The sequence below is a fragment of the Stylophora pistillata genome, chromosome 8, assembly GCF_964205215.1.
Source record: "Stylophora pistillata chromosome 8, jaStyPist1.2, whole genome shotgun sequence".
Taxonomy (NCBI): Eukaryota; Metazoa; Cnidaria; class Anthozoa; order Scleractinia; family Pocilloporidae; genus Stylophora; species Stylophora pistillata.
Genome location: NC_142526.1, coordinates 3,286,354 through 3,309,000, shown reverse-complemented (window position 1 = coordinate 3,309,000; position 22,647 = coordinate 3,286,354). Strand labels below are relative to the sequence as shown.

Genomic DNA, 22,647 nt, shown 5'->3' with positions numbered 1-22,647 from the left:
TCCAAGATCACACATGGACTGTATAGGTTCGACCTCGTTGAGCTGCGTCGTTGCTGTACTTTGCGACGGCGTTTAGCAGTGACAATTGTTATTATTATCTGACAGTTGTAAAAACTTATGTTTGCCATAAGATCATACACAAACTGGGGACTGGGGCGATAAATGTGGCTCAGGCTGCGCGTAGGAATAGAATCTTCCTAAACTTTGAAAACGTAATTATCGTATTATTATTATTATTATTATTATTATTATTATTATTATGACGCAGTTTATTAAACTTCAGCATGCCAGGAAAAGAAAGTTTCATAGGGCGCACAGGCGTAACCTATGAAACTACACATCGTTGCACTTATAATAAATATAAAAACCTATTTGCTAACATGGAAAAATATTTAAGATACAACTAATACTAATATACCATCGCTAATTTACAATCTATTATTAATATACATAACAACTTAGTCACGTTCTGTGAATAAGATTACTGTAAAACTTATAAACTAAATTCTCTACATAAGTCGATTAATCTTCTAATTTTTGGAACTCAATATTTAAATTTCCTTAAATGCTTAAAACTATCCTTCAAATTGATATTCATACGTAGGAATAAACTTCATGTTTATATAATGTTCTTATAATGTTCAACCTTTCAAAGGTTTCTTTTGTAGTTTTACTGTTCATGTTATGATCTTAAAAGTCCTCGCAATGTTCAACGTACTTGACAATACAGACTTCCGCTGCTTGTTTCGTAGCACATCTTTTGTCTTTTTTCTTAACAACTTCCGTAATCCCTCTTCCATAGTCCTTGACCAACCCCTAAGTACGTCCATGATAATATTGTGCTGCTGGACTGTGTATCCAGGGTACTGTTCTTGTAACTCCCATCGTAGTGGACCATACTTTACTGACTTCCCTCCATCTTTCTTTCCTCTGTTCTCAATCCATGGACAACTCATCTCCAAGACTACTACTTCCTTACTTTTATGGTTCACTATCTTTGCATCGATTCTGTTAACTTGCAGTTCCTGGTTCTCCCCATAAGTTGGTGTGTCCCACAATGATTGGACATCCTCCGAGACGTATTCTGGTTTAGGCTTAATTGGCGAATACCATGCAGGAGGACTTTCGACTAGTTGTTGCTCTCGTAGCAACTCAAAATATAATATTTTCAGCGCATTGTTGTGTCTTGCCAAATACTTGTTTTGGGCGAGGACTGAACATGCCGATAATACGTGAGCTAAGCTTTCCAGTGCCTTATTGCACATACGACAGGAAATGTTACTTGACGGTGATTCGCTATTGCTTAAATAGCGCTATCTACTGCGAGGATCGTGCATCATATGTGTGATGTCGTAATCTTCTTAACTTGGTATAACTTCGTTGGTAGAAACTGTTCATACAGTTCATACATGCCGGCCACAACATACGTTAGGCATGACGTCCAATCGCTTAACCATGAAAAGCAGTTCTTATTGCACACGCTATCATCATTCCATGTATGCAACTTTCCTTGCCATGCTTCGTCACGTACTATTTTCAACAACTGTTCTTCATACTTTGATCTCAGCAGCTGCTTTGCCTTTGTCGCAGTCGCCTTCTCTCCAGAAGCTTCACATAACGTTGGTTCTGGGTACACAAGCCTCAACGTCAGTCTCAGTTCTTCACTTTACCTCAGGGCCCCCGTAATGAGTGACTGATATCCCAACGCAGCAGCGCGCTCTTCAAACTCTCTAACCGTTTTCATGCTAGGGTCGCTGTTTGATTTATTATTATTATTGTTATTATTATTATTATTATTATTATTATTATTAATAGGGCAGCGGCTCTACACAATATCCACGTTCTTTGTCCTGTAATTGCAGTCTATGCCATAAACACCTATCGCCATTCAGCCCGGTTATTTATCACCGGTGGTAAAGAGATAACATCAGTCGAGGGAACAACTCAAGGCGACCCACTTGCTATGGCAATATATGCCCTCAGCACCCAGCCCTTGATAACAAGTCTACAGGCCATGTCAGATGCAAAGCAATACTGGTTCGCAGATGATGCTTGTAGAGCTGGCACTATCTCAGAAATCAAGCAATGGTGGGAAGGTCTTAATACATTTGGTCCAGTTTCCAAACGGAAAAAAGTGCTGGATTATTGCAAAGCCAGAAAAGGAGGCACTTGTTAGAGAAGCCTTTAAAGATACAGCCATTAACGTGACAGTAGAAGGGTAGAAGCATCTTGGAGCAGTGATAGGCTCAAGAGATTATCTGCAGGACTATGTCAACGAGAAAGTAACTAGCTGGGTCAATGAAGTTGTTCAGCTGGCTGAATTTGCACAGATTCAACCGCAGGCCAGCTATGCCGCATACACGTTTGGTTTAAAGCCTCGTTGGACGTACTTCCTAAGAACTCTCCCTGATGTCCAAGATCCTCTAGAGCCATTTGAAGAGGCTATTTCCCAGGTCCTTATACCAGCAATCGTAGGGCGCAAGTGTAGCAAACTGGATAGAGACGTTCTAGCACTACCCGTGCGCCTAGGCGGCCTGAGCTTGAGCAACCCCTGTCACGAGGCGGCACGCGAACATGCCTCATCTATTCAGATGACATCTTCTCTTGTCGAACATATCATGGCTCAAACTCATCACCTACCCGACGAGTCCCTCATCGAGTCAGGGCGTCAGGCCGTCAAACATGGAAAAGCTGAAGAACTTTCAGAGATTGCAGATAATCTAAAACAAATTGTTTCACGGAAGACCAAGCGAGCTCTAGAGCTAGCGCAAGAAAAATGCTCCTCTGTATGGCTCACAGTTCTTCCCCTTCAAGAACATGGTTTCAACCTCAGCAAGAGAGAGTTTCGCGATGCTGTTAAATGACGCTATGATTGGCCGTTCGATGACATTTCATCAGTGTGTGCGTGTGGGGAAAACTTCACAATAGACCACGCAATGATTTACAAACGAGGGGGCTTAGTTATCCAATGGCATAATGATTTGAGAGACTTCGAGGCCGACACTTATAGTGTGTAGTATAGTGTGTACCGATGTCGAGGTCGAGCCAGTTCTCCAAGACATCACTGAAGAAAAGCTCAGCAGAGGGTCTAATAGAGCACAAAACGCAAGATTGGGCGTTCGGGCGCGTGGCTTCTGGGATCCCCAGAGCTCGGCATTCTTCGATGTGAGGGTTTGCCACCCTAATGCCGAGTCTTACAAGGACCGGGAACCGCAGCAGATTTATCACATCCATGAAAACGACAAGAAGCGGCTGTACTCAAGGAGAGTGTTGGATGTTGAACATGGCTCGTTTACGCCGCTTGTATTTACAACTACGGGAGGGATGGGGATGGAATGCATAAGATACCACAGCCCATTGGCCGCGCTGATAGCCGCCAAGAAAGGGGAACCTTATTCGCAAACAATTTCCTGGATCCGAGCAAAGACATCCTTTGCCCTCCTTCGGTCGGCCTTAGTTTGCCTTCGAGGATCGCGGGTGAAGCGCCGCGCTGCGTATGACTATAATAATTGTGACGTTGAAATCGCAGCTGCCGAGGGAGCCATTGACATTGTCTCATGATTTTTAGCAGCCTTGTATATAGGGTTCTAGATTTGCCATTCACCTTTCTCTTTTCTGTATAGTTTTAGATATGTTTTTACTTATCAGATTATTAGACTTTGAATCTGTTCAGATTTGACTCCGTTATTTATAGTTTTCCAGACGCTTTGACAAAAAAAAAAAAAAAAAGGAGTAGATGTGAGCCGAAAGTGAGTTATTTTGGATCGTTTTTTACGCTGTTAATATTTTGTATTGTAGAGGATTTTATGGAAATTAAAGTATTATTATGATTATGATTATGATTATTATTATTATTATTATTATTATTATTGTTATTATTAAGACATCCTTTGCTCTCCTTCGGTCGGCCTTAGTTTGCCTTCGAGGATCGCGGGTGAAGCGCCGCGCTGCGTATGACTATAATAATTGTGACGTTGAAATCGCAGCTGCCGAGGGAGCCATTAACATTGTTTCATGATTTTTAGCAGCCTTGTATATAGGGTTCTAGATTTGCCATTCACCTTTCTCTTTTCTGTATAGTTTTAGATATGCTTTTAGTTATCAGATTATTAGACTTTGAATCTGTTCAGATTTGACTCCGTTATTTATAGTTTTACAGACGCTTTGACAAAAAAAAAAAAGGAGTAGGTGTGAGCCGAAAGTGAGTTATTTTGGATCGTTTTTTGCGCTGTTAATATTTTGTATTGTAGAGGATTTCATGGAAATTATTGCTGAATAAAGGTTATTATTATTATTATTATTATTATTATTATTATTATTATTATTAACATCGTTTCATGATTTTTAGCAGCCTTGTATGTAGGGTTCTAGATTTGCCATTCACCTTTCTCTTTTCTGTATAGTTTTAGATATGCTTTTAGTTATCAGATTATTAGACTTTGAATCTGTTCAGATTTGACTCCGTTATTTATAGTTTTCCAAACGCTTTGACAAAAAAAAAGGAGTAGATGTGAGCCGAAAGTGAGTTATTAAATTATTATTATTATTATTATTATTATTATTGTTATTATTATTATTATTATTTCTTGATTCATACATTGGCCAATCTCATACACGGACGCCAAAGGAACCCAACAGGCTAAGCCAAGATTGTTCGTGACAACTACTTTCATTGTGGTAGTCACATGTTATCTACAGTCACGCGCTAAGTCACGCTATTTACTCGTGTTCGTTTCATTTTGTTGAGAAGGGTAGGGGATGGCTGCAGCATACATCTTTAATGATATCTAACGGGCTATACCAGCAACTAAACTACTTCCACATCTAGTTACAAGCTCGGCTTTTATAGGTACGGTTTAGAATCTAGAATGTTCCGTAACATTACAATAGATTCTATTTACATATTAATTCAGGGATGACTCAGCATGACACAGCTACTTCTACAATGGCGGCTCTTACTTGTACTCAGATTTTGTTGGCTTTTGGAATGCTGATTACAGGTTCACTAAACACCATCACTCTTAAGGCACAGAGCTACTGTTCGTAAGTGTCACTAATCTTAATGCATGTGGAGTTTAAAGGTTTGTGCATGGCAATCGGGGAAATATGATATGGTCTATATATATTTATCTTGCCCGGCCACATGTGTTGACATTTTAACTAATTGGTATTGACTTCCTGTTTGATGAAGGCCTGGACAATTTTTATCCAAAACTAAATGGGATATGGCTGTTTCTGTCTTTCTGTTCCATTTTTTCCAGAGCCAAGGGACTGAAAGATATCAATGGTGAGGATGTACACAAATTTCAACATCCATGGTTTCAAACTGCTCTAATGTTTGTCGGTAAGTTATGATGCATGTAACCTTTGATGAGTGTTATTTTTAATTCCAGTTAAACCTGCATTTAAATGTGGTTTGCTGGAAAGGTTAGATCTGAAATCAATCTTCCACAATTGTGGCAAATATGTACAACCTTAAGTATCCCAGAATTAGGGTGACATTACAATATGTGATCATGCATTCATTTACCTCTTTCTCCTCCATTGCACGTGCAGTTTGGTGCCATATTGCTTGAACTTGTAATACTGATGTGCATAATCTATGCACATTATAAAATATTTCAGACAGTCTAATTTTTTTTTTCATTTCAATAGGAGAGATGACGTGTTTCATTGGTTTGTTTATTCATCGAAGGAAGGAAAGACAGAAATACAAACAGGTTTGCTTTTTAAAAACATTAAAACACACCTATGAATATAATACCACATTTTGATGTCTTCTGTGGAGTTTTACTGAAGAGTAACACCATTCTGCAGCAACATGGAATCTACTTTATTTAATAATTTAGCATTTATAGGTCCATCCTTCAGTTGATCCTTAAGTATAAAGAACCAATCAAAAGGAGTCTAATATTAGATCAGCTGAGATATCAGGAAACAGATGATGATTAAAATGTTGTATTGGATTCAGAATTCAAGCTTTTAAATAAAGGCTTAGACTATTATTTGTATTAATGTTTGAAATTTCCAATGTACAATTACTATTGATATGTAATTTTTTCCAATTAGAGATTATTGCATGATGGGATAAATAGAAGAACTTATGAAGAAGATGCACCAACCAGAAAAAGTCTTCAAAGAAGGTTTGCATAATGAGTTATTAAGCAGTCTTAGTAAGAAATGTTTCAGGGAATGAACATACATGTACCTCTGTTAGATTGAGTCCAAATTAACTGAATGCATTTCCAGTATGAAGTTTTTAGAAAGGTGGGGAGAGATGGTGGGTTCTGAATTAGGCAGAGATGATGTAGACCTGAGCTATCATTAGTATGATACATTGTGTTGTTTTCAGGTAGGAGTAAGTTTGAGTCCAAATGAACTGGATGCATTTTCCTGTATGAAGCTCAAGAGCAGGGGGGAGGGAATTAAGACAGTGGGTTCTGCATGGGGCAGAGGTGACGTAGACCTGAACTATCATTTGTGTGATACATTGTTTTGTTAAAAAAAATAGGTTGGTACATTGTTGATCATGGTGAATACTCAATATGCTATACTGTGTAGTTATTAAAGGATCAATTCTCATAATTGTGAAATGTTATTAGCATCACCCAGATCTCCTGAGCATGACTCCAATTACCACTAAGGATGATGTTGCCTTCAACTGAATTTATAGCGAGATGTTTAAAAAAAAATCATTTATGTTTGACATAGATGTTAATTACCATTCTGTAGAATAATTATTTTGTCTAACATTTGGAGTTTTTCCCCATTCAGAGTGTTTCAATGGATCTTTGCCTTTCCTGCTGTATGTGACCTGTTTGGAACTACTTTAGCAAGTGAGAATAAGTATTAATATTAATCTTTATTTTTCCTTTATTGTATGTTTTCAGGTTATGATGCCCATTAATCCCTCTGAGGTGTCCCCATGCCTAGAGCAAATTTACATTAGGAATGTCTAATTGTAACCAAAGTGTCCTTTGGGTGGTGTGTTTGAAATAAGAATTTGCCAAAACAAAAGTTCCTAGGCCTGATCTAACTACCTCATGCATACCATGACCACTACCTCAGTAATGGCAATGTTTTTTCGTTGGGCATTGAACGAAATAATAAGTGTTAAAGAAATAAAATTTAAGGAAATTAAAGACACCTTCTAGAGCCACTGAGGGAGAAATGATACTAAAGGTTTATTTTCTCTGTTTTTTATTTCACTCAAGCAATTGGTCTGCTTTATGTAAAAGCATCAGTATGGCAAATGCTGAGAGGTTCAATCATAATATTTACTGGTTTGCTTTCTGTAAGTGTTTCTATAATTTTATTTTATATTTCTAAATGCTTTCCATACAGCAACAGGTGCTCTTTGAATTATGATAGTAATATTCCGAGTAATAGTAATATTCTAGGTATATTACCAAGTTGACTCTGTGAAGACACACACGTTTTTCCTTAAAGATATGTTTTTCTTAATTAGTGGTAACTGACAGGCTGTAGGGGTTTGAAAGAATAGTCAAACTCTTCACCGTGTTATTCAGTTCTGGGTCATTGAGTCTTTTCTTTTTTTTTTTTTTTTTTTTTTAATCCAATCTGAATGTACTTATCAAAGGACCCTTAGATATGCAAGAATGATTCTGATGGGATGAAAATACTGTGTGCTGCGTATATGAATATTTTCCTTCTTTTTTAATTATAGAAAATATTTTTGAAAAGAAAGTTGTGGCCAATTCACTGGATTGGAATGATTGTAACTGTGGTAGGTGGAATTTTTTTAAATTTATTCAAATTTATAGAAGTTTTTAGTGGTAAATGATTGAAGGAGGAAGGTGAATTACACGGACACAACAAGGTAGGAATATTAGTTTCGCATCCAAATTTCGAAGTGCTAGTAAGGTAAAAAGCTCCATTCCTCCCTCCCTGAATCCATGAAAACTCAAAAGCCATTGGATGCATTCGGAGCGCCTCGTATGTAACCGCCTCCCGGTTAGCTCAAATGGATAGAGCGCTGGACTGTTGTGCGGGAGGTCGAGGGTTCGAGCCCCGGCCGGACCAACACTCAGGGTCTTAAAAATAATTGAGAAGAATTTGCTACCTTTCTATAACATCAAGAAATGGCTAGATATTCTAGTCTTCTCGGATAGGGACGAATAAATGGAGGTCCCGTCTCCTGCAGGGTTGGGGTAGGAGACGTTAATTTCCCACACACGAGATTACTGTGTGATGGATGTCCTCCCCTGGGGTGGGATGGGTGGGATATAGGGCGCACTTAATAAGGAGCCTCGCTCTGTTGTGCGACCCTCACCACACTCTGGTGAAAGTGAGTAAATTAAAAGTTACGTAAACTTAAGGAACTATGATTAGCTTGCATTACAAGCTGAATTGCGGGCCCAACGCGGGGTGTTAGACAAAGGCGACTGTCAACGTAAGTGAATGGAGTTATCCGGAATTAACTGATTTGAAAAAAGAAAGAGAAGAAGAAAAGAATATAAAAGGTTAAAATAAGAATAGTTTTTCAGTGAACTATTGAAGTGTGAAAACCGTATGATGTCTGCACTTAGATTTTACCTTTAAAAGGGCTTGACGCACACAGATATGTATAGTTGATATATCCTTTCCCGTTTGTTTGTCCACTCCGGCGAACATTTGTTTTAATGGAAAATGATAACTTAAACATGCAATAATTGGCCGAAGAACAGCGCAAACAAACTTTAAAGAATCTTGCTCGTAAAGAAGCAAAAAATTTAATCGCGTGCCAGTTGCTTAGCGCTAGCTAGAAGGCTTCAAGGGATTTTCAGATACAATGAAATATATGAAGTTCATATATTTTGAACTGCGGTATTAGATACATGATGCACGATCCTCGCAGTAGATAGCGCTATTTAAGCAATAGCGAAAATCAGACCTGACAAAAATCAGGCCTGTACGGAATCGAACCACTGACCTCTGCGATACTAGTGCAGCGCTCTACCAATTGAGCTAACAAGCCAACTGGGAGCAGGTCGTTAAGTTGATTGGTGATAAACCCGTGAAAGTGATAAATCAGGTACAATGAAATATATGAAGTTCATATATTTTGAACTGCGGTATTTGATACATATGATGCACGAGGATCGTGCATCATATGTATCTATGCAGGATCGTGCATCATATGTATCTAATACCGCAGTTCAAAATATATGAACTTCATATATTTCATTGTATCTGATTTATCACTTTCACGGGTTTATTACCAATCAACTTAACGGCCTGCTCCCAGTTGGCTTGTTAGCTCAATTGGTAGAGCGCTGCACTAGTATCGCACAGGTCAGTGGTTCGATTCCCGTACAGGCCTGATTTTTCTCAGGTCTGATTTTCGCTATTGCTTAAATAGCGCTATCTACTGCGAGGATCGTGCATCGTATGTATCTAATACCGCAGTTCAAAATATATGAACTTCATATATTTCATTGTATCTGATTTATCACTTTCACGGGTTTATTACCAATCAACTTAACGGCCTGCTCCCAGTTGGCTTGTTAGCTCAATTTGTAGAGCGCTGCACTAGTATCGCAGAGGTCAGTGGTTCGATTCCCGTACAGACCTGATTTTTTTCAGGCCTGATTTTCGCTATTGCTTAAATAGCGCTATCTACTGTGAGGATCGTGTATCATATGTTTCAAGGGATTTTGTTTATCCATGCCAGGTTGGTTTAGTTCTTGTTGGACTGTCAAGTGTTCTCAGAGATAAAGACACCACTCATCCTAAAGTTGGTTTAGGTAACTTGTTACAGAATTTCCATTGTGAAAATACTGTTGTAACTTCAGATACTAATTCAATAACATTGGTGTAACAATCATCTCTTTCTGTAAGATGCTATTTCCTCACGGTTTGAACGGAAAAATCTCTCATGAAAGTTCTATTGGATAACGACACACAATACTTCAATTTTGATGTTACACTGAAACATTTGGCTGCAGTGTTGTAATCATGTATAACATTTGTTTTGCTCACCAATTATTTTGCTTATCCTTATCGCGCAGGTATTGCCCTTATTCTCATGGGTCAGTGCGTCAGTGCCACACAATATATTGTAGAAGAACTATTCCTTAAGAAAAAGAACTTTCACCCTCTACAGGTTGTTATCGTCTTTATCTTTTCCTTTATTGAAGTAAGAACGAAATTGAAGATGGTGTTGTACCCTCGCTTGCTGTGTGTAGGTCGAATTTCTTCAGTATTTGATATACCCTTTAGGAGGAGGTATTTGCTACACCCTTTAGGACAAGGAGAAGTTTTTCTCATTTACCTTGGTATTTTAAACGATTTCAGTTGGCGATTCAACGTAAACGTACAGTTTGGAGTAAAAAAAAAACTCAGTAAAGCACTTATCAAGTCAAAGTTCTTTTCTCCAAGCGCGAACCGTCATGTACGTGTATCCATAGTGGAGCGAGCTAATTTTGAATGATGCTTTTTGTCTTATAATACGTTCAGGTTGTTGGAATGGAAGGCTTCTTTGGATTCACTGTTATGGCTGTTGTAAGTGCCGTGTGCAGTCCATTTTTTTTTTCGGTAGTTAGGAAAGCTAATGAAAAAAAATTTGTGCACGCAATAAAAAGTTGCAAATCAAGGCAAGTATTTTCATTACCGGGGTATGAAGGTAGGTGTCCTCACAAAGTAGCGCTGATGCTGGGTCCTCTAGTGGAACAATCATCAAGCAAATGTCGAGTTTATTGCAGTATGGCATCATCATCAATTATTTCAACTTATATACACGTATGACCCGGCGAATGTTTTGCTCAGAGTAAACTTACTGTGAGTGAAGTTCGTATTTTAACAATAAACTGTGTTTGATAAGAGGGATTGAAGAAGCAACTAAAAGATTGAACCGAGCTCTGCCTCCAAGGGAAGCCCGAGCATCTTTCTAACAATTCCAAGAAAAAAAAGGCTGAAGAAACACTTTCGAATCTAACTAATTAGGTTAATAATGAAAGGTTAAAAAAAAGTTTAAAAATTAAACGATGAAAATTCTTTGTACCAGCTCTTAAAGGTTTTTTGCTGATATCTCGACTGAAGTGATATTGGTTATTTAAAGATTTACGTCTATTCATTTTACAGATAGTGCTTCCTGTGCTATACTTTGTTCCGGGAAAGCAGAATCACCACAGCTATGAAAACAGCCTTGATGCTCTGCTGATGATAAAAAATGATACGACACTTTTGACACTTGTAGGTGAGAAAAACATCTTGTGTCCTTCGGCTTCGTTATTATCAATGAAATTTCAAAATAAGAATAGGGTTTTTATTTATAACAGAGTGTAGAAAACCTTAATTTCCCACCCGTTCAACGAGTCACATAAAGCAAATAGTCACGACTTAGTTACTCCCGATTTTCCGCGCTTAGACGGTTTGCCTGTTTTAGCTCTGCTTTCGCAAAGTTCGACCATTTTGTTTTATATTTTTTTTATTTCTTAGCTAGTTTATGATTAAATATTTACCTACTGACCTATTTCGTTGCTTGTTTCTAGTGTTGTATACTCTTTCTATTGCATTTTATAATTTCTTTGGATTGACCCTCACGAAATCTCTAACAGGTAAGAATGGTGTTTCATGAAACCTACTACAATCATAAGGCATTTTCATACATCAAGCCTATTAATCTCCGGCTGACGTTACTTTGGATTTTAATCTGTTGCGATTGACTTGTGTACTTCATTAAGTTTTATAAAGGATCTTAAACAATTTTCACAACTCCCTTTTATTCAATTTACAAGACTACAAGAAAAAAATTGAACAATTCCCACTCCATTACTTCAACGTCAATTTCATTCATTTGCTTCACTACGCTCGTTTCTTTAAGTGAATGCTCGTGAGATTACAACATAATTAACAACATATTCAAACTATTGCACATACACTCGAACGTTCCAACTCACGCTGGTCATGTGACTTTAAGAAACCTAAATCGATCCAGCCAATGAAATATGAGGGCCGCACTGAAAACCACTGTGGCGAGTTGGGCTCCCTCGTTAAATGTTATTACTATTATTATTATTTTTTTTTTATCATTTTTATAGTAAATCTTTCTTATTACGCGACTCGGGCAGTCAGAGGGCCAATAACTAAAATCAACCAATCAAAATGCTCTATTGCCGGTCAATATTCTCTCAGTATTGGACCGGGCACTGTCCTGAATGGTCCGGAATGGTCCCGAATGATACCGCACTTGTGTCCCTTTGAACTTCAGTCGTATAATAAATCTCTTATTAACCAAGCTTGCTCGGGACCGTACTGGAAGAAAATCGGCGCTCGGTCCGTACTGTCAAGACCTCGGGCCGATATTCCTCTAGTACGGCCCTCGCGCTTGGTTAATAAGATGTATTTATTCTTTTGTGTTTAACTTTTGAAGACTTTGCATTTCCTTTGTCAAGAGACTTAAAATTACTGTTATCATTGTTATCACTATAATCATTTTTATTATCATTATTATTATCATCTTTATTATTATTGAAAAGCTCGAGAAGTAAACGTAGACGAGGTGTGTTTTTCTTAGCTTCTAATGGACATTTTAATGTGTTTTTCGATTTTTAGGGTTTTTATCAAACTTTTGTAAATATTTTTGGTTATTTTAAATAAAGTTATCATTATTACTATTATTATTTTAGTATGATGATGATGATTATTATTTTATGATTATTACTATCATTATTACAATTATTATTACTATTATTATTATTACTATTATTATTACTATTATCATTACTATTATTATTATTATTATTATCATTATTATTATTATTTCCTTTTCAGCGGTCCACAGAACATTGATAGACGCCTGCAGGACAATAGTAGTGTGGGCTGTCGAGCTTTTTATACACTATGTCATTCATGAGGTATTCCTTTTCATCACGATTCCATTGTGTGTTATGTCCTAATTTCATTGATATAGATGGTGGATTTGCATAGAGACAGTTCACCTCTCTGAAACGAAAACATTGCTTCTTAAGTGGATTATTCGATTGAGGTCTTGTGCTACTGTCGTTTTTATGCCAACGTTATACGAAAATGGTGGACTCTGGATTCGTCCTTGTTATCAGATTACTCTTTCAGAAAATATAATTCGCGTATGATTACTTGGATACAGTCTGTTGGAGGGTTCTTGAATTTTTTCCTCGCTGCACGCCGCAGTTTTTCCGAGTTTGTCTCAGGATTAATTGTGGTGGTTTAGTTCAATATACACCAGTTGGTCAGTGCTGGACAGGGGTAAATCAACTCAATCTTTCCTAACCTACTGTTGCTCCTGCCTGAGTTGGTTGTCAGTTTGCACTTCCCTGAGCGATCATGCGGTTGATGCTTTCCTTTTTTCTGTAGCTCGCACTATGTATGAACACGGTGTCTTCATCGTTCTTTTGGGTTAAATAACTTTACCTATATATATTGTCTTCCCAGGGTTTTGGTGAAACGTGGGATACAAAGTATAGCATCTTTCAAGGTAAAGGTTGTTGCCGCACAAGCTAACGAGATACATCAAGGCAAAACTGCTAAAACCTCACAGTTTCTTCATGTGGTTCAATATCATTTGTGCATCATCCTCACGAATCAACAAACCACCTATACCACAAGCCCTGATAAACCGAATAGTGAGATGCATTTCACGAACCGTAGTTAGCTCATTATGTTCCGTTCGGAGATTTTTTGTACGCGCAATCTGCAAGTTCTGCACCGACAGAGAAATCTTTTGAGTCCAAACCGATCGATACTAAATGTCCCACAAATCTGATTTAACCCACAAACTGTTTTAATCCAACCATTAAGGAACAAGTGCCAAGTTTACAGTCTGTAATAACAGCAGCAACCAGACTTTTATTAACCGTTAGAGAGATGATGTATAGGAAAACTTGATCATCTAGTTCAGTAGTAAAGCTGCCCATTTGTTTTTCAGGACACTTCTTTCTGATGTTCTTAATTTGAACAATTTGGTATAATTTGGAAATCTTTTTTTTTTCCGCAGTTGATGGATTTCTTTTTCTGATGCTTGGCACAGCTTTGTATAACGAGCTATTAATTATTCCTCCACTGATGCCCAAGCCTGATGCATCTCAACAGGTAAGATAGTTGCACAGTAATGAAATCGATGTTTGTCACATTCCAAATTCCGATTCTGATTCTACCGTTAGCTCTTGCAGTTTGCTTTTGAGCTTAGACTTTTTGCAGTGATCAAGCACGTCAGTCTAATTATTCCCATGACTGACATTAAGCTACAAAATAAAAGCATGCGGTTTTCACAACCAGTGACCAGACTAAGAGAATCGTAGAGTAACTCGTCGTAGCTTTAACTATCCTGTAAGACCTCAACCAACGCATAAAACCATGTGCTTTGTTCACAGGATGAACCTTCAAATGGGCTAGAAAATGACAATGCAGACCTATTGGAGAATGAACCATTTCTGAGAGGCCATGAACAAGCAGAAAGTTACACTGGTGGCCTGTAGACAGCAACCAATTTGACCAAGATAATCACCCTTTGTTTTGTAAACACGTTATTCCAATTGAAATTGTTGGTCTGCGTCATTGAGAAATACGAATTTCTTGTCAGCCTGGTACTGTTAGTCAAATTGAGAGCGTATTGCCTTAAATTGCACTCAACAAAGCATCATGAACGCTTCGGCCGGCGATAAACTTATGCCCTTAATGAAGATATAAGGGACGTCCTATCTTGCACTGTTATTTCGTTCACTTCATCACTGGGAAGGCTCTTTGACTTGAAAATGTTAACCGATAACAATAGCATCCGATTGTGGATTAAAAAAAAAACGGTGAATCGCTTCCTATTTACTTATATTAGCACCTTTAAATGCCAGGTGTGTTTTTCAGAATGGCAGTTAAATTGATTGCAGTCAACAGTAAATTTTTAAAATTAAACTCTTTAAAATAAGTAGGAATGAATGCTCTCAAATGGGTACATGACGTTGCTTAGCGTTTAAATGAATATCTTTTCATTTAAATGTCACAGATTTTAATAAATTATGTTTCCTACAAGTATATCAGGTGGTGTATGTACAGATTGCAGTACTTACACGCAGTTGGTGAATAATGTATTTATGAAAACATTGACACTTGTTTTTCATGGTTGCCGGAGACTAGTGCTCCGCGAATAGCACACTGATTAACGTTCCCATATTTCACTTAGGTGAAAAAAGTTTAGATGAACTCTTCAATCTAAAACTACGCATAAGCTAAAAGGTACTCTGCCCAGTTGCATTTTAGGAATAACTTTTGGAAAAGTTTGTTTTTCTCAGTTTACCAGAAACACGTTTACTACACTCAAGTCCACTCAAAGGTACAGTTAGTCCAAAGGAAGTTTGACAAAATCATTTCACTATCTTCAACAAGATGGTATAAACTATGATCAAAGTAATGACTCTGTACCATTTATTAAGCGCTAAAAACCTCAAGTGAAATGGAGTATTAGATACCCTTATGTACAAAGTGCTTGTTAACATATCACTACTGCGCATTTATTTTACTGGTAAACGAAATTTAATTCGATTCTGAGAGCTAATGAAATGAGATGTCTATTTAAGATTTGCGGCCTTAAGAACAGCGCTACACTTCGTATTTACCTTCGTGATTAATTGATTATCTGTGGAAGTACTTATGGGTATCAGTTCATATGTGTGACATTTGCGTAAGTGTTTTTTTGATGAGTCACCGTCAGTTAAAATGGCATTGTTTTTCCTTCTGTACATTACAACAGCTTACGTTACGAAGGCTTAGTAACTTGTTTTACTGTCTCTTGGAATTCAAACTCAGCGTTGGCAGTCAGGATATTTTTCTTCCGAGCGCTATTTTACGGAGCCTCCATTTCATCGGTCTTTGACATATGCTTCGTTTTTGGAGCATCGTTAGACACTGAATCTCCAACAGAGTTAAAATTCAATGCTGGAGTCAGAGATGGGAGAACCTTGCGGGACAGACGGTGGATTCTTCGCCTTACTTCCCGTTTAAAATTAACATGTCGAAATGCATAAAGAAATGGATCCAATAGGGAGTTAATATTCAGACAAGTCACAGGAAGCCATTGACCAATGGAAATTTTGAAAATGGTGCTTTTGAAAGAGTCACCATTAAATTCAAAAGGATTGCTCTCTAGCTTGGCAAAGATTGAGAACACGAGGATGAGAATGATGGGAATAGCAAAGAATATAAAGTTTGTGAAAACCAAAAAAGCGATTTTTCTTGCAAGAGATATCTCTCGCTTCACCCCAACCTGGCTGCTACTCATTTTCACAAATCTAAAAACTTTGAAATATAAGGGAAGGTTCGCCAAGTAAAGCAGAACAATGCATACGAGAGAAGAGAGAAGAATCAGTGACGATCCTGACTGGAACTGTTCATCATAACTCAAAGGAGTGCAGGCTCGCTTGATGTTGTAGTGAAGACCCCCAGCACCAAATATGGGTAAAACAGCAAAAGTGATGGCAATAACCCAAGCAAATAGCAATGAGATGTGTGCACCTTTAGCTGTCATACGCTTTGAGGGGTTGACACAGTAAACAACAGCAAGATACCTCTCGAATGTGAGAAGCAGTGAGATGGACACAGAAATCAACTGTCCTGAGATAAAGATTGGACCAGTGGAAGGCTGCAGTTCTTTTCCTGCCCACATGACCACTTCTAGAACACTGTCAATGTTCGAGATGTTTACATGGGCCACCCATATTGCATAAATCCCAATTAGCAGGTCAATAACTCCCGCATGGCATATGAGAATAAAGGACGCCGTGTGTCGTAAGTTGCGAGACGACAGAATAACAATTATAACGACACAATTGAAAAGGATTGTAAAGGGGCTGAGGATGTACTCCAAATAAAACAAGTGTTGCGGAAGCGTTCTTCGTTTTTTAAAGTAGGGCATAACAACGTGGCGGAATTCGCATTCCGACCGCTTCACGCACATGCATTCGGGCAAAAATCGGTGTCTTACAAATCTCTTAGGATCCTCATTCCCAAATTCAAGAAACTCCATTTCATCGAATTCTCGAAGGCATTCTTCAGCCTTTTGCTTTCGTTGTGTCTCCTTGACGAGGTTTCTTGGGTTGACGACGGTGCAGTTTGGGCAAAATTTACACCAAGTAACCCCCCTGAGTTCTTTTAGCTTGGGAAGAGCCAGAATATTTTCATCCGGGACCCAGTCGATTGTTCCAGTGATATCCAGGTATTCAAGATCATGGGTACTCTTTGACTGGTTACCAGACCAACTCCTGATATTATTTAGACTGAGATTTCTGGGGAAGAAAGTTATGGGGAAAATAAGGTTTGTTTCCTCACTGACAAACTTGTGTGTTAGCAAGCACTGTTTGATGAGCGGGCCTTAGTTCTAAACCTGAAGCAAAGTCCTTCCCTTACGGGAAGAACGGAGATTGGACTCAGGAATGCGACCTAAATCGAACCGCCTACTAAGATATTGTTCATACTAGTATTCCCAGTATTTTTGTATATCTTGGAACTGTTCCAAGGTTTCGAGTCCACTCGATGCTTGCATTATAACTTTTAGCGAAAGTAACTAGTTCAGTTTTACTTAACTGGTTTGTCTTGGAAACAAGTGCTCCCCCATTAACTCCAGTTCAAACCCAAACATGCAGTTTATGAACATGGTGAATATATCAAGGAACAAAATTTGCTGGCTTGAGTATTAATTATGGAAAAAACAATCAATATTCTTCTGAAGTTTACGTTTTAGAAGCGTTTGTGCAAATTCACAAGCAATGCCAGTCATAGCACCTCTTGATACTTACAAATATTTCAGGCGATTGAGTTCAGCAAAGAATTTGCTGTTAACCTCCCCGATTAAGTTTCGTTGAAGAGAGCTGAAAAACAATACATTAATGTTATTATTGGGAATGTAGGTGTTCCTAATTACCAGCTAAATGCTAGATCACGTTGACAACTAAATAAAGTTATTAATCATCTGTTTATTCATTCATCTCGCGGTTATTTAATTCAAGGTAAGAGCAACTTGAAACAAAAGTAACGATGAGATTCTTTTTCAAAGGGTCTTTTCATGATCAGTTTGGTAGCAACTTGATGCTCCAAACCAAACTGACCTATAAAATCGGGACGCACGCACTTACAAAGATTCCAGGAAGGAGAAATCAGCCAGCGGACCTTCTTGAGTTAGATTGTGTATCTTGTTTCCGTCTAAAACCCTGGTGATGAACACATCAAGAAGATAAATGTAAAATGATTAACCTAGACCTTATGCGCTGGAACAAAGTAAAATTACTTCTCTGAACCCAAACCTTAGAGGAGTACTCTTACTAAACCACCCTATAATTTGAAAACCAGAAAAAAAATTCAGTTATTTTATTATAATATGAGTTTTTAGCGATTGATAAAGCCTTTTCAATAATAATTTTAGTTGAAAGTCAATTCTAGGGCGAGAAATTACGATTTGAAAACCGTTCCGCCATTAATTTTCGTAATCACTTGCCAGGCTCAAGAAGACTGGCGCGAGTTTGAAGCGTGACGTAGATTACTCATTTGACGCGCCGTACTCGTGGCTAATTTTCAAAAACAGTATTTTGATCGTATCTATTGCTTAATAACACTAAGACTAAGACTATTTCACTAAATTTCACGAGGTTTTTGGTGCACTCGACTCCGGATCGAGTGGTCCGGGTTCGAGCCCCGGCCGGGACATTGTGTTCTTAGACAAGACACTTTACTCTCACAGTACCTCTCTCCACCCAGGTGTTTAAATGGGTACCGGAAATTTAATGCTGGGGGTAACCCTGCGATGGACTGGCATCCCATCCAGGGGGGAGTAGAAATACTCCTAGTCGCTTCATGCTACAGAAACCGGAGTTAAGCACCGGCCTGATGGGCCACTAGGCTCGTAAACAGACTTTACCTTTTACCTTTAAGACTATTTCACTAAATTTCACGAGGTTTCCGTATAAATATAAAATGACGCCGACAGTGTTTTGAGTAATCTACGTCACAGTGGGAGTGACCGCTGACCGAAGATAAGTTGGCCGTGATTACGAAAATTACTGGCGGAACGGTTTTCAAATCGTAATTTCTCGCCCTAGAATTGACTTTCAACTAAAATTATTATTGAAAAGGCTTTATTAATTGCTAAAAATTCATATTATAATGTAATAACTGAATTTTTCGGGTTTTCAAATTATAGGGTGGTTTCGTAAGAGTGCTCCTTTAAGTAACCGAGACCAAACTCGAGTTCCTCTGGTCTTGCGTCACATTGTTTCATTGCATTTTTACTCTTGATAGCAAGATAATCCAATTATCAGTTCGAAGTTAATTTTTTCCTCCGTGCAGTCATTACGATAGATTTATGTTTACTCTGTTGTTCTGTTAGTGGTGTTGATTTTTCACCAAACATTTTAAAATATTTTTCTGCTTTATGCGCTGTTTTTTCGTAATGACCATCTAAGGAAGACTCTATTCTTCCCTCGGCCTCACTTTGAGCCATTCCGGTTCTTTCCTTCCAGCCTCAGAGAACTATAACCTATGATCATTTTTCTTGTTTTGAATTACTTGGAGTCAACTGTACAGATGCACTTGTCAAGATGGAATAGAACCCAGCACCAAGCAACGATTTTACAGTTCCGTGTTCGTGGTAGAGAACCATAAAACTGACATTGAAAATCAAGCTTAATTTTACAGCAAGTCACAACTTGCCATGAATAGAAAAGATAATTTACTCAATGTTTCAACGGATGGAGGTAAAGTATACAGTATCCACATACATAACTCAGTAAGAAAACACATGTTGGTGAAGCGAGTGGCCTTAACTTATAATTAAAAGTTCCAACACGAACTTTTAGGACCATAACGTTTCTTGCTAGCAAACTTAATTTTTCTTTTATAGGCATAATTTTTCTTTTATAGGCAATTTGTCCCATTTTTAACGCAGTCAATTGCTATTTCCCTGGCTTTCCTCCGGTTTTGACACTAGAGTCCTTGGTATGACATGTAATGATAAGTCTTGGAGTGTAAATTTTCTGGGAGAGCGTTTGAAGTGGCCGCCAAATTTAATACGGTGCGCGGTTAATTTATTTAATATACCTTTTTATCGTACGTGTTCTATTCAAAGCGTTTTGCCTTTTCTCATTAAATGTAAGTATAATAAACCGAATGCAAACATGGCGTCCAATTTGAGTTGCCATTGTTCTGGACTAGCCTCTCACACATGTAATAATCCTTTTTGTATTTCCACGTGAAGACGAGGCTAGTCAGTCCAGAACAATGGCAATTCAAATTGGACGTCATATTTGCATTCGGTGTATAGTGAAACTCAAACTGCATATCATGGATCTGTACTTACAAGTTTGTGATATTTAGATATTTATGGATGACAAAAACTGGCACTTGAGACAAATCGTTGTCAGACAGGTCTCTGCAAATAAAGGAGATAAGAGATTGAAAGGAAATACATTTGAGGGAAATTTTTTAGAGGCTTTTTGTAAATGGATCACTTTTTATGACTTTAGGGTTATCACAATTTTTTCTAAGACAGGTAATTGGTACTTTTTTCCTCTTTCAGAGATCGTAAAAGGCGCTTTAGTTCGGATCAATTTGTTTTTACCAGCTTACTTTCATTTTCTTTTCAAAAGATTCATTTTTGTATTAATTTCAAGGGTAAAAAAACTGCGATACAGTTACGTAAACAAAGCCAAAAATTGTTTGTCAGAAAAAAAAATTAATTCAGCATAAGAACTGGTAATTTATTTAAAATATTAACAAGAGAGAATTGCTTATTTTGAAATCTGATTTTACTTTTTTCACACTTGAAAATCACATTCTAAAAAATGAAACGTTTTGACCAAATCTTTCCTGTTTTGTACCTCTTATAACCGGTCGATGAAAATTTAGATAATTCTTCCTGTTCACCTTCCGGAAATGAGCACGAACTTTTCACTCTTATAATTTTTCTGTTGTTCTCTCCACATGAAACCAGTGACAGGAAAAAAACAACAACAACATAAAAAAAGGTTTTTTAGATCTCCTATCTCGCGAGGTCTACTGATTTGTTCCTGTGTTGCACTGTCATAATCTTCGGTAAATATGTTTAATAAACGTTTCCTTCCATCTTCCGCTCACCGCTAGCAAACAATAACTTTTGTGGCTTTTGAAAATTATTTGATTACTATTACCAGAGATATCAATAACAATAAGTGCGTCGCCTTATGAGAGAGTTTTCGAAAGTAAGCAGGACTGTTTCTACCACACGAAAAAAAAAAAATAGAGATTTCATAGTGCCCTCACCATCAGTGTCGTACAATACTCAGTGACACGAACGAAATTGGGTGAAATTGTGCAATTTGCAGTGAATTCGAAATAACCCCAATGACTTCAAATCATCTTTAAACATCACCACACTGTGTTCGAATAATTCATTATTGAGATCATAATTTCTCCCTGAAAAGCAGCTGTATTTCAATGAATGACCGACTGGCTTTGCAGTTAATTCTCGGTAAGGTTGTTAACTAATTTCAAGACCCTTCTTCTTTTTTAACAGTGTCAATGATAGGTACTTCAATGCAGATGCTAATGAATAGGTTTATTTGATCTCTTACAATTTCAAGCGACGCCAAAAAATGATCTTTTCTTGGTAACGGCAATAAACATGAACCTAAATAAGGGTGGAAAGTACAACCGCTTCGAAATAACTTTAAAAACGCTTTATGCTAAACTACAATGGGGATCTACTCACAAAGTATTCACATCTGGTGGTAGAACAAGATTACTCTCACTCAGATTTTTCCCGGCGAAGTTGCACTCGGCCAAAACCTTTCCGGACACTCTGTCTCGCGAACAGTGGCAATCATTTGCGCATGACAAGTAGGTGTAAAAGGTATCGTCGTCAGTGCTGTCTAAACGTGTAGGAAATAGCGCTACCAAAAGAGCAAACGGCAGAAATCGCACGGCCATGACGAAAACACGTTTGGGTATCTGTTCGCTTAAGGAAAGATGTCCTCTGCAATTATACCAATGTTATTTGAACAACTTCGAATTTGCATATAGTTTATAAACATTTGTTTGCGGAATTTAGTGCTTCCCTAGCAATTAACAGTCAAACAAGCGAAACTCACCATCGGAAAAGATTTCTTAGTGCTTCAGACGGCCTAATACCTCCAGAGTCTTGTACCTCAGTTTTCTCTGACGAGTCTGGCTTTGCTTCAGGTCCAGAATTCAAAGATATACCTGAATTGACCCGCACTGATGAGACCAAGAACTACTAATATTCGTAGTATCCACAAACGTAGAAATGGGAATTGTCTTCTGTCTTAATTGTCACTTCCTGACGTGCAGTCCAAGGTGATTTACGTTCAACTGGCAGTAAACAGTGCTGCCGGTTGAGAATTAAGCGTGGGTTTAAAGTGTTAATTACAGAGTATTCATACAGATATATACATGCTGGCAGCTGCAGGAGAACAAAACATATCGATCCTCGCTTGTAGGCTAACATCTTTGCCATCGATTGGTTCACAGATGAGGCTCTTCCAACCATTATCTTGGACCGGAAGACGTTAAGGCAGGCTTTACAAGTGTCGTTATATATCTGATAACCACATTGCTACTACATAGCTCATTTCTTTGAATTTGTGATGTTCACCTCGCATTAACAAGGATGGCTTAGAGAGAGGCTCTAAAGGA

The 22,647-nt window shown here is 37.9% G+C and overlaps 2 protein-coding genes and 1 pseudogene across 4 annotated transcripts; 2 read left to right on the top strand and 1 right to left on the bottom strand.

Annotated features, from left to right (window-relative positions):
- The first annotated feature begins 711 nt into the window (after positions 1-711).
- LOC148724454 (uncharacterized) lies at positions 712-4,561 on the top strand (annotated as a pseudogene).
- Positions 4,562-4,716: 155 nt separating this feature from the next.
- LOC111345517 (solute carrier family 35 member F6) lies at positions 4,717-15,006 on the top strand. 3 transcript variants are annotated; one of them, XM_088730448.1, is made up of 16 exons: positions 4,717-4,849; positions 5,262-5,344; positions 5,656-5,720; positions 6,070-6,143; positions 6,775-6,836; positions 7,215-7,294; positions 7,688-7,747; positions 9,674-9,746; positions 10,011-10,105; positions 10,459-10,503; positions 11,083-11,197; positions 11,493-11,558; positions 12,775-12,857; positions 13,414-13,456; positions 13,976-14,070; positions 14,352-15,006. In XM_088730448.1, the coding sequence occupies exons 2-16, from the start codon at positions 5,335-5,337 to the stop codon at positions 14,454-14,456; spliced, it is 1,071 nt and encodes a 356-aa protein (XP_088586574.1). In that variant the 5' UTR covers positions 4,717-4,849; positions 5,262-5,334; the 3' UTR covers positions 14,457-15,006. The 3 variants fall into 3 exon arrangements, 2 of the variants coding, with proteins under 2 accessions (XP_088586574.1, XP_088586573.1); XM_088730447.1 differs by lacking the exon at positions 4,717-4,849 and adding an exon at positions 4,868-5,043; XR_015990671.1 differs by lacking the exons at positions 4,717-4,849; positions 11,493-11,558; positions 12,775-12,857; ... (1 more) ...; positions 13,976-14,070; positions 14,352-15,006 and adding an exon at positions 4,856-5,043 and having other exon boundaries at positions 10,011-10,507; positions 11,083-11,182.
- Positions 15,007-15,373: 367 nt separating this feature from the next.
- LOC148724453 (uncharacterized) lies at positions 15,374-22,491 on the bottom strand. The gene is made up of 6 exons (XM_088730443.1): positions 22,083-22,491; positions 21,704-21,967; positions 20,315-20,386; positions 18,099-18,173; positions 17,763-17,834; positions 15,374-17,252 (listed from the first exon to the last, which is right to left on the bottom strand). The coding sequence occupies exons 2-6, from the start codon at positions 21,919-21,921 to the stop codon at positions 15,815-15,817; spliced, it is 1,875 nt and encodes a 624-aa protein (XP_088586569.1). The 5' UTR covers positions 21,922-21,967; positions 22,083-22,491; the 3' UTR covers positions 15,374-15,814.
- Between the last annotated feature and the right edge of the window lie 156 nt (positions 22,492-22,647).

Excerpts from the sequence above, each read along its gene's own strand:
- LOC111345517 (XM_088730447.1), top strand. The coding sequence starts at position 4,916 with ATGACTCAGCATGACACAGCTACTTCTACAATGGCGGCTCTTACTTGT. Across the intron at positions 5,044-5,261 it reads AAGGCACAGAGCTACTGTTC|AGCCAAGGGACTGAAAGATA; the intron begins GTAAGTGTCACT and ends CATTTTTTCCAG. Across the intron at positions 12,858-13,413 it reads TACACTATGTCATTCATGAG|GGTTTTGGTGAAACGTGGGA; the intron begins GTATTCCTTTTC and ends TTGTCTTCCCAG.
- LOC148724453 (XM_088730443.1), bottom strand. The coding sequence starts at position 21,921 with ATGGCCGTGCGATTTCTGCCGTTTGCTCTTTTGGTAGCGCTATTTCCT. Across the intron at positions 20,387-21,703 it reads CCACCAGATGTGAATACTTT|AGACCTGTCTGACAACGATT; the intron begins GTGAGTAGATCC and ends CTTTATTTGCAG. Across the intron at positions 17,835-18,098 it reads TTCTCCTTCCTGGAATCTTT|CTCTCTTCAACGAAACTTAA; the intron begins GTAAGTGCGTGC and ends ATTGTTTTTCAG.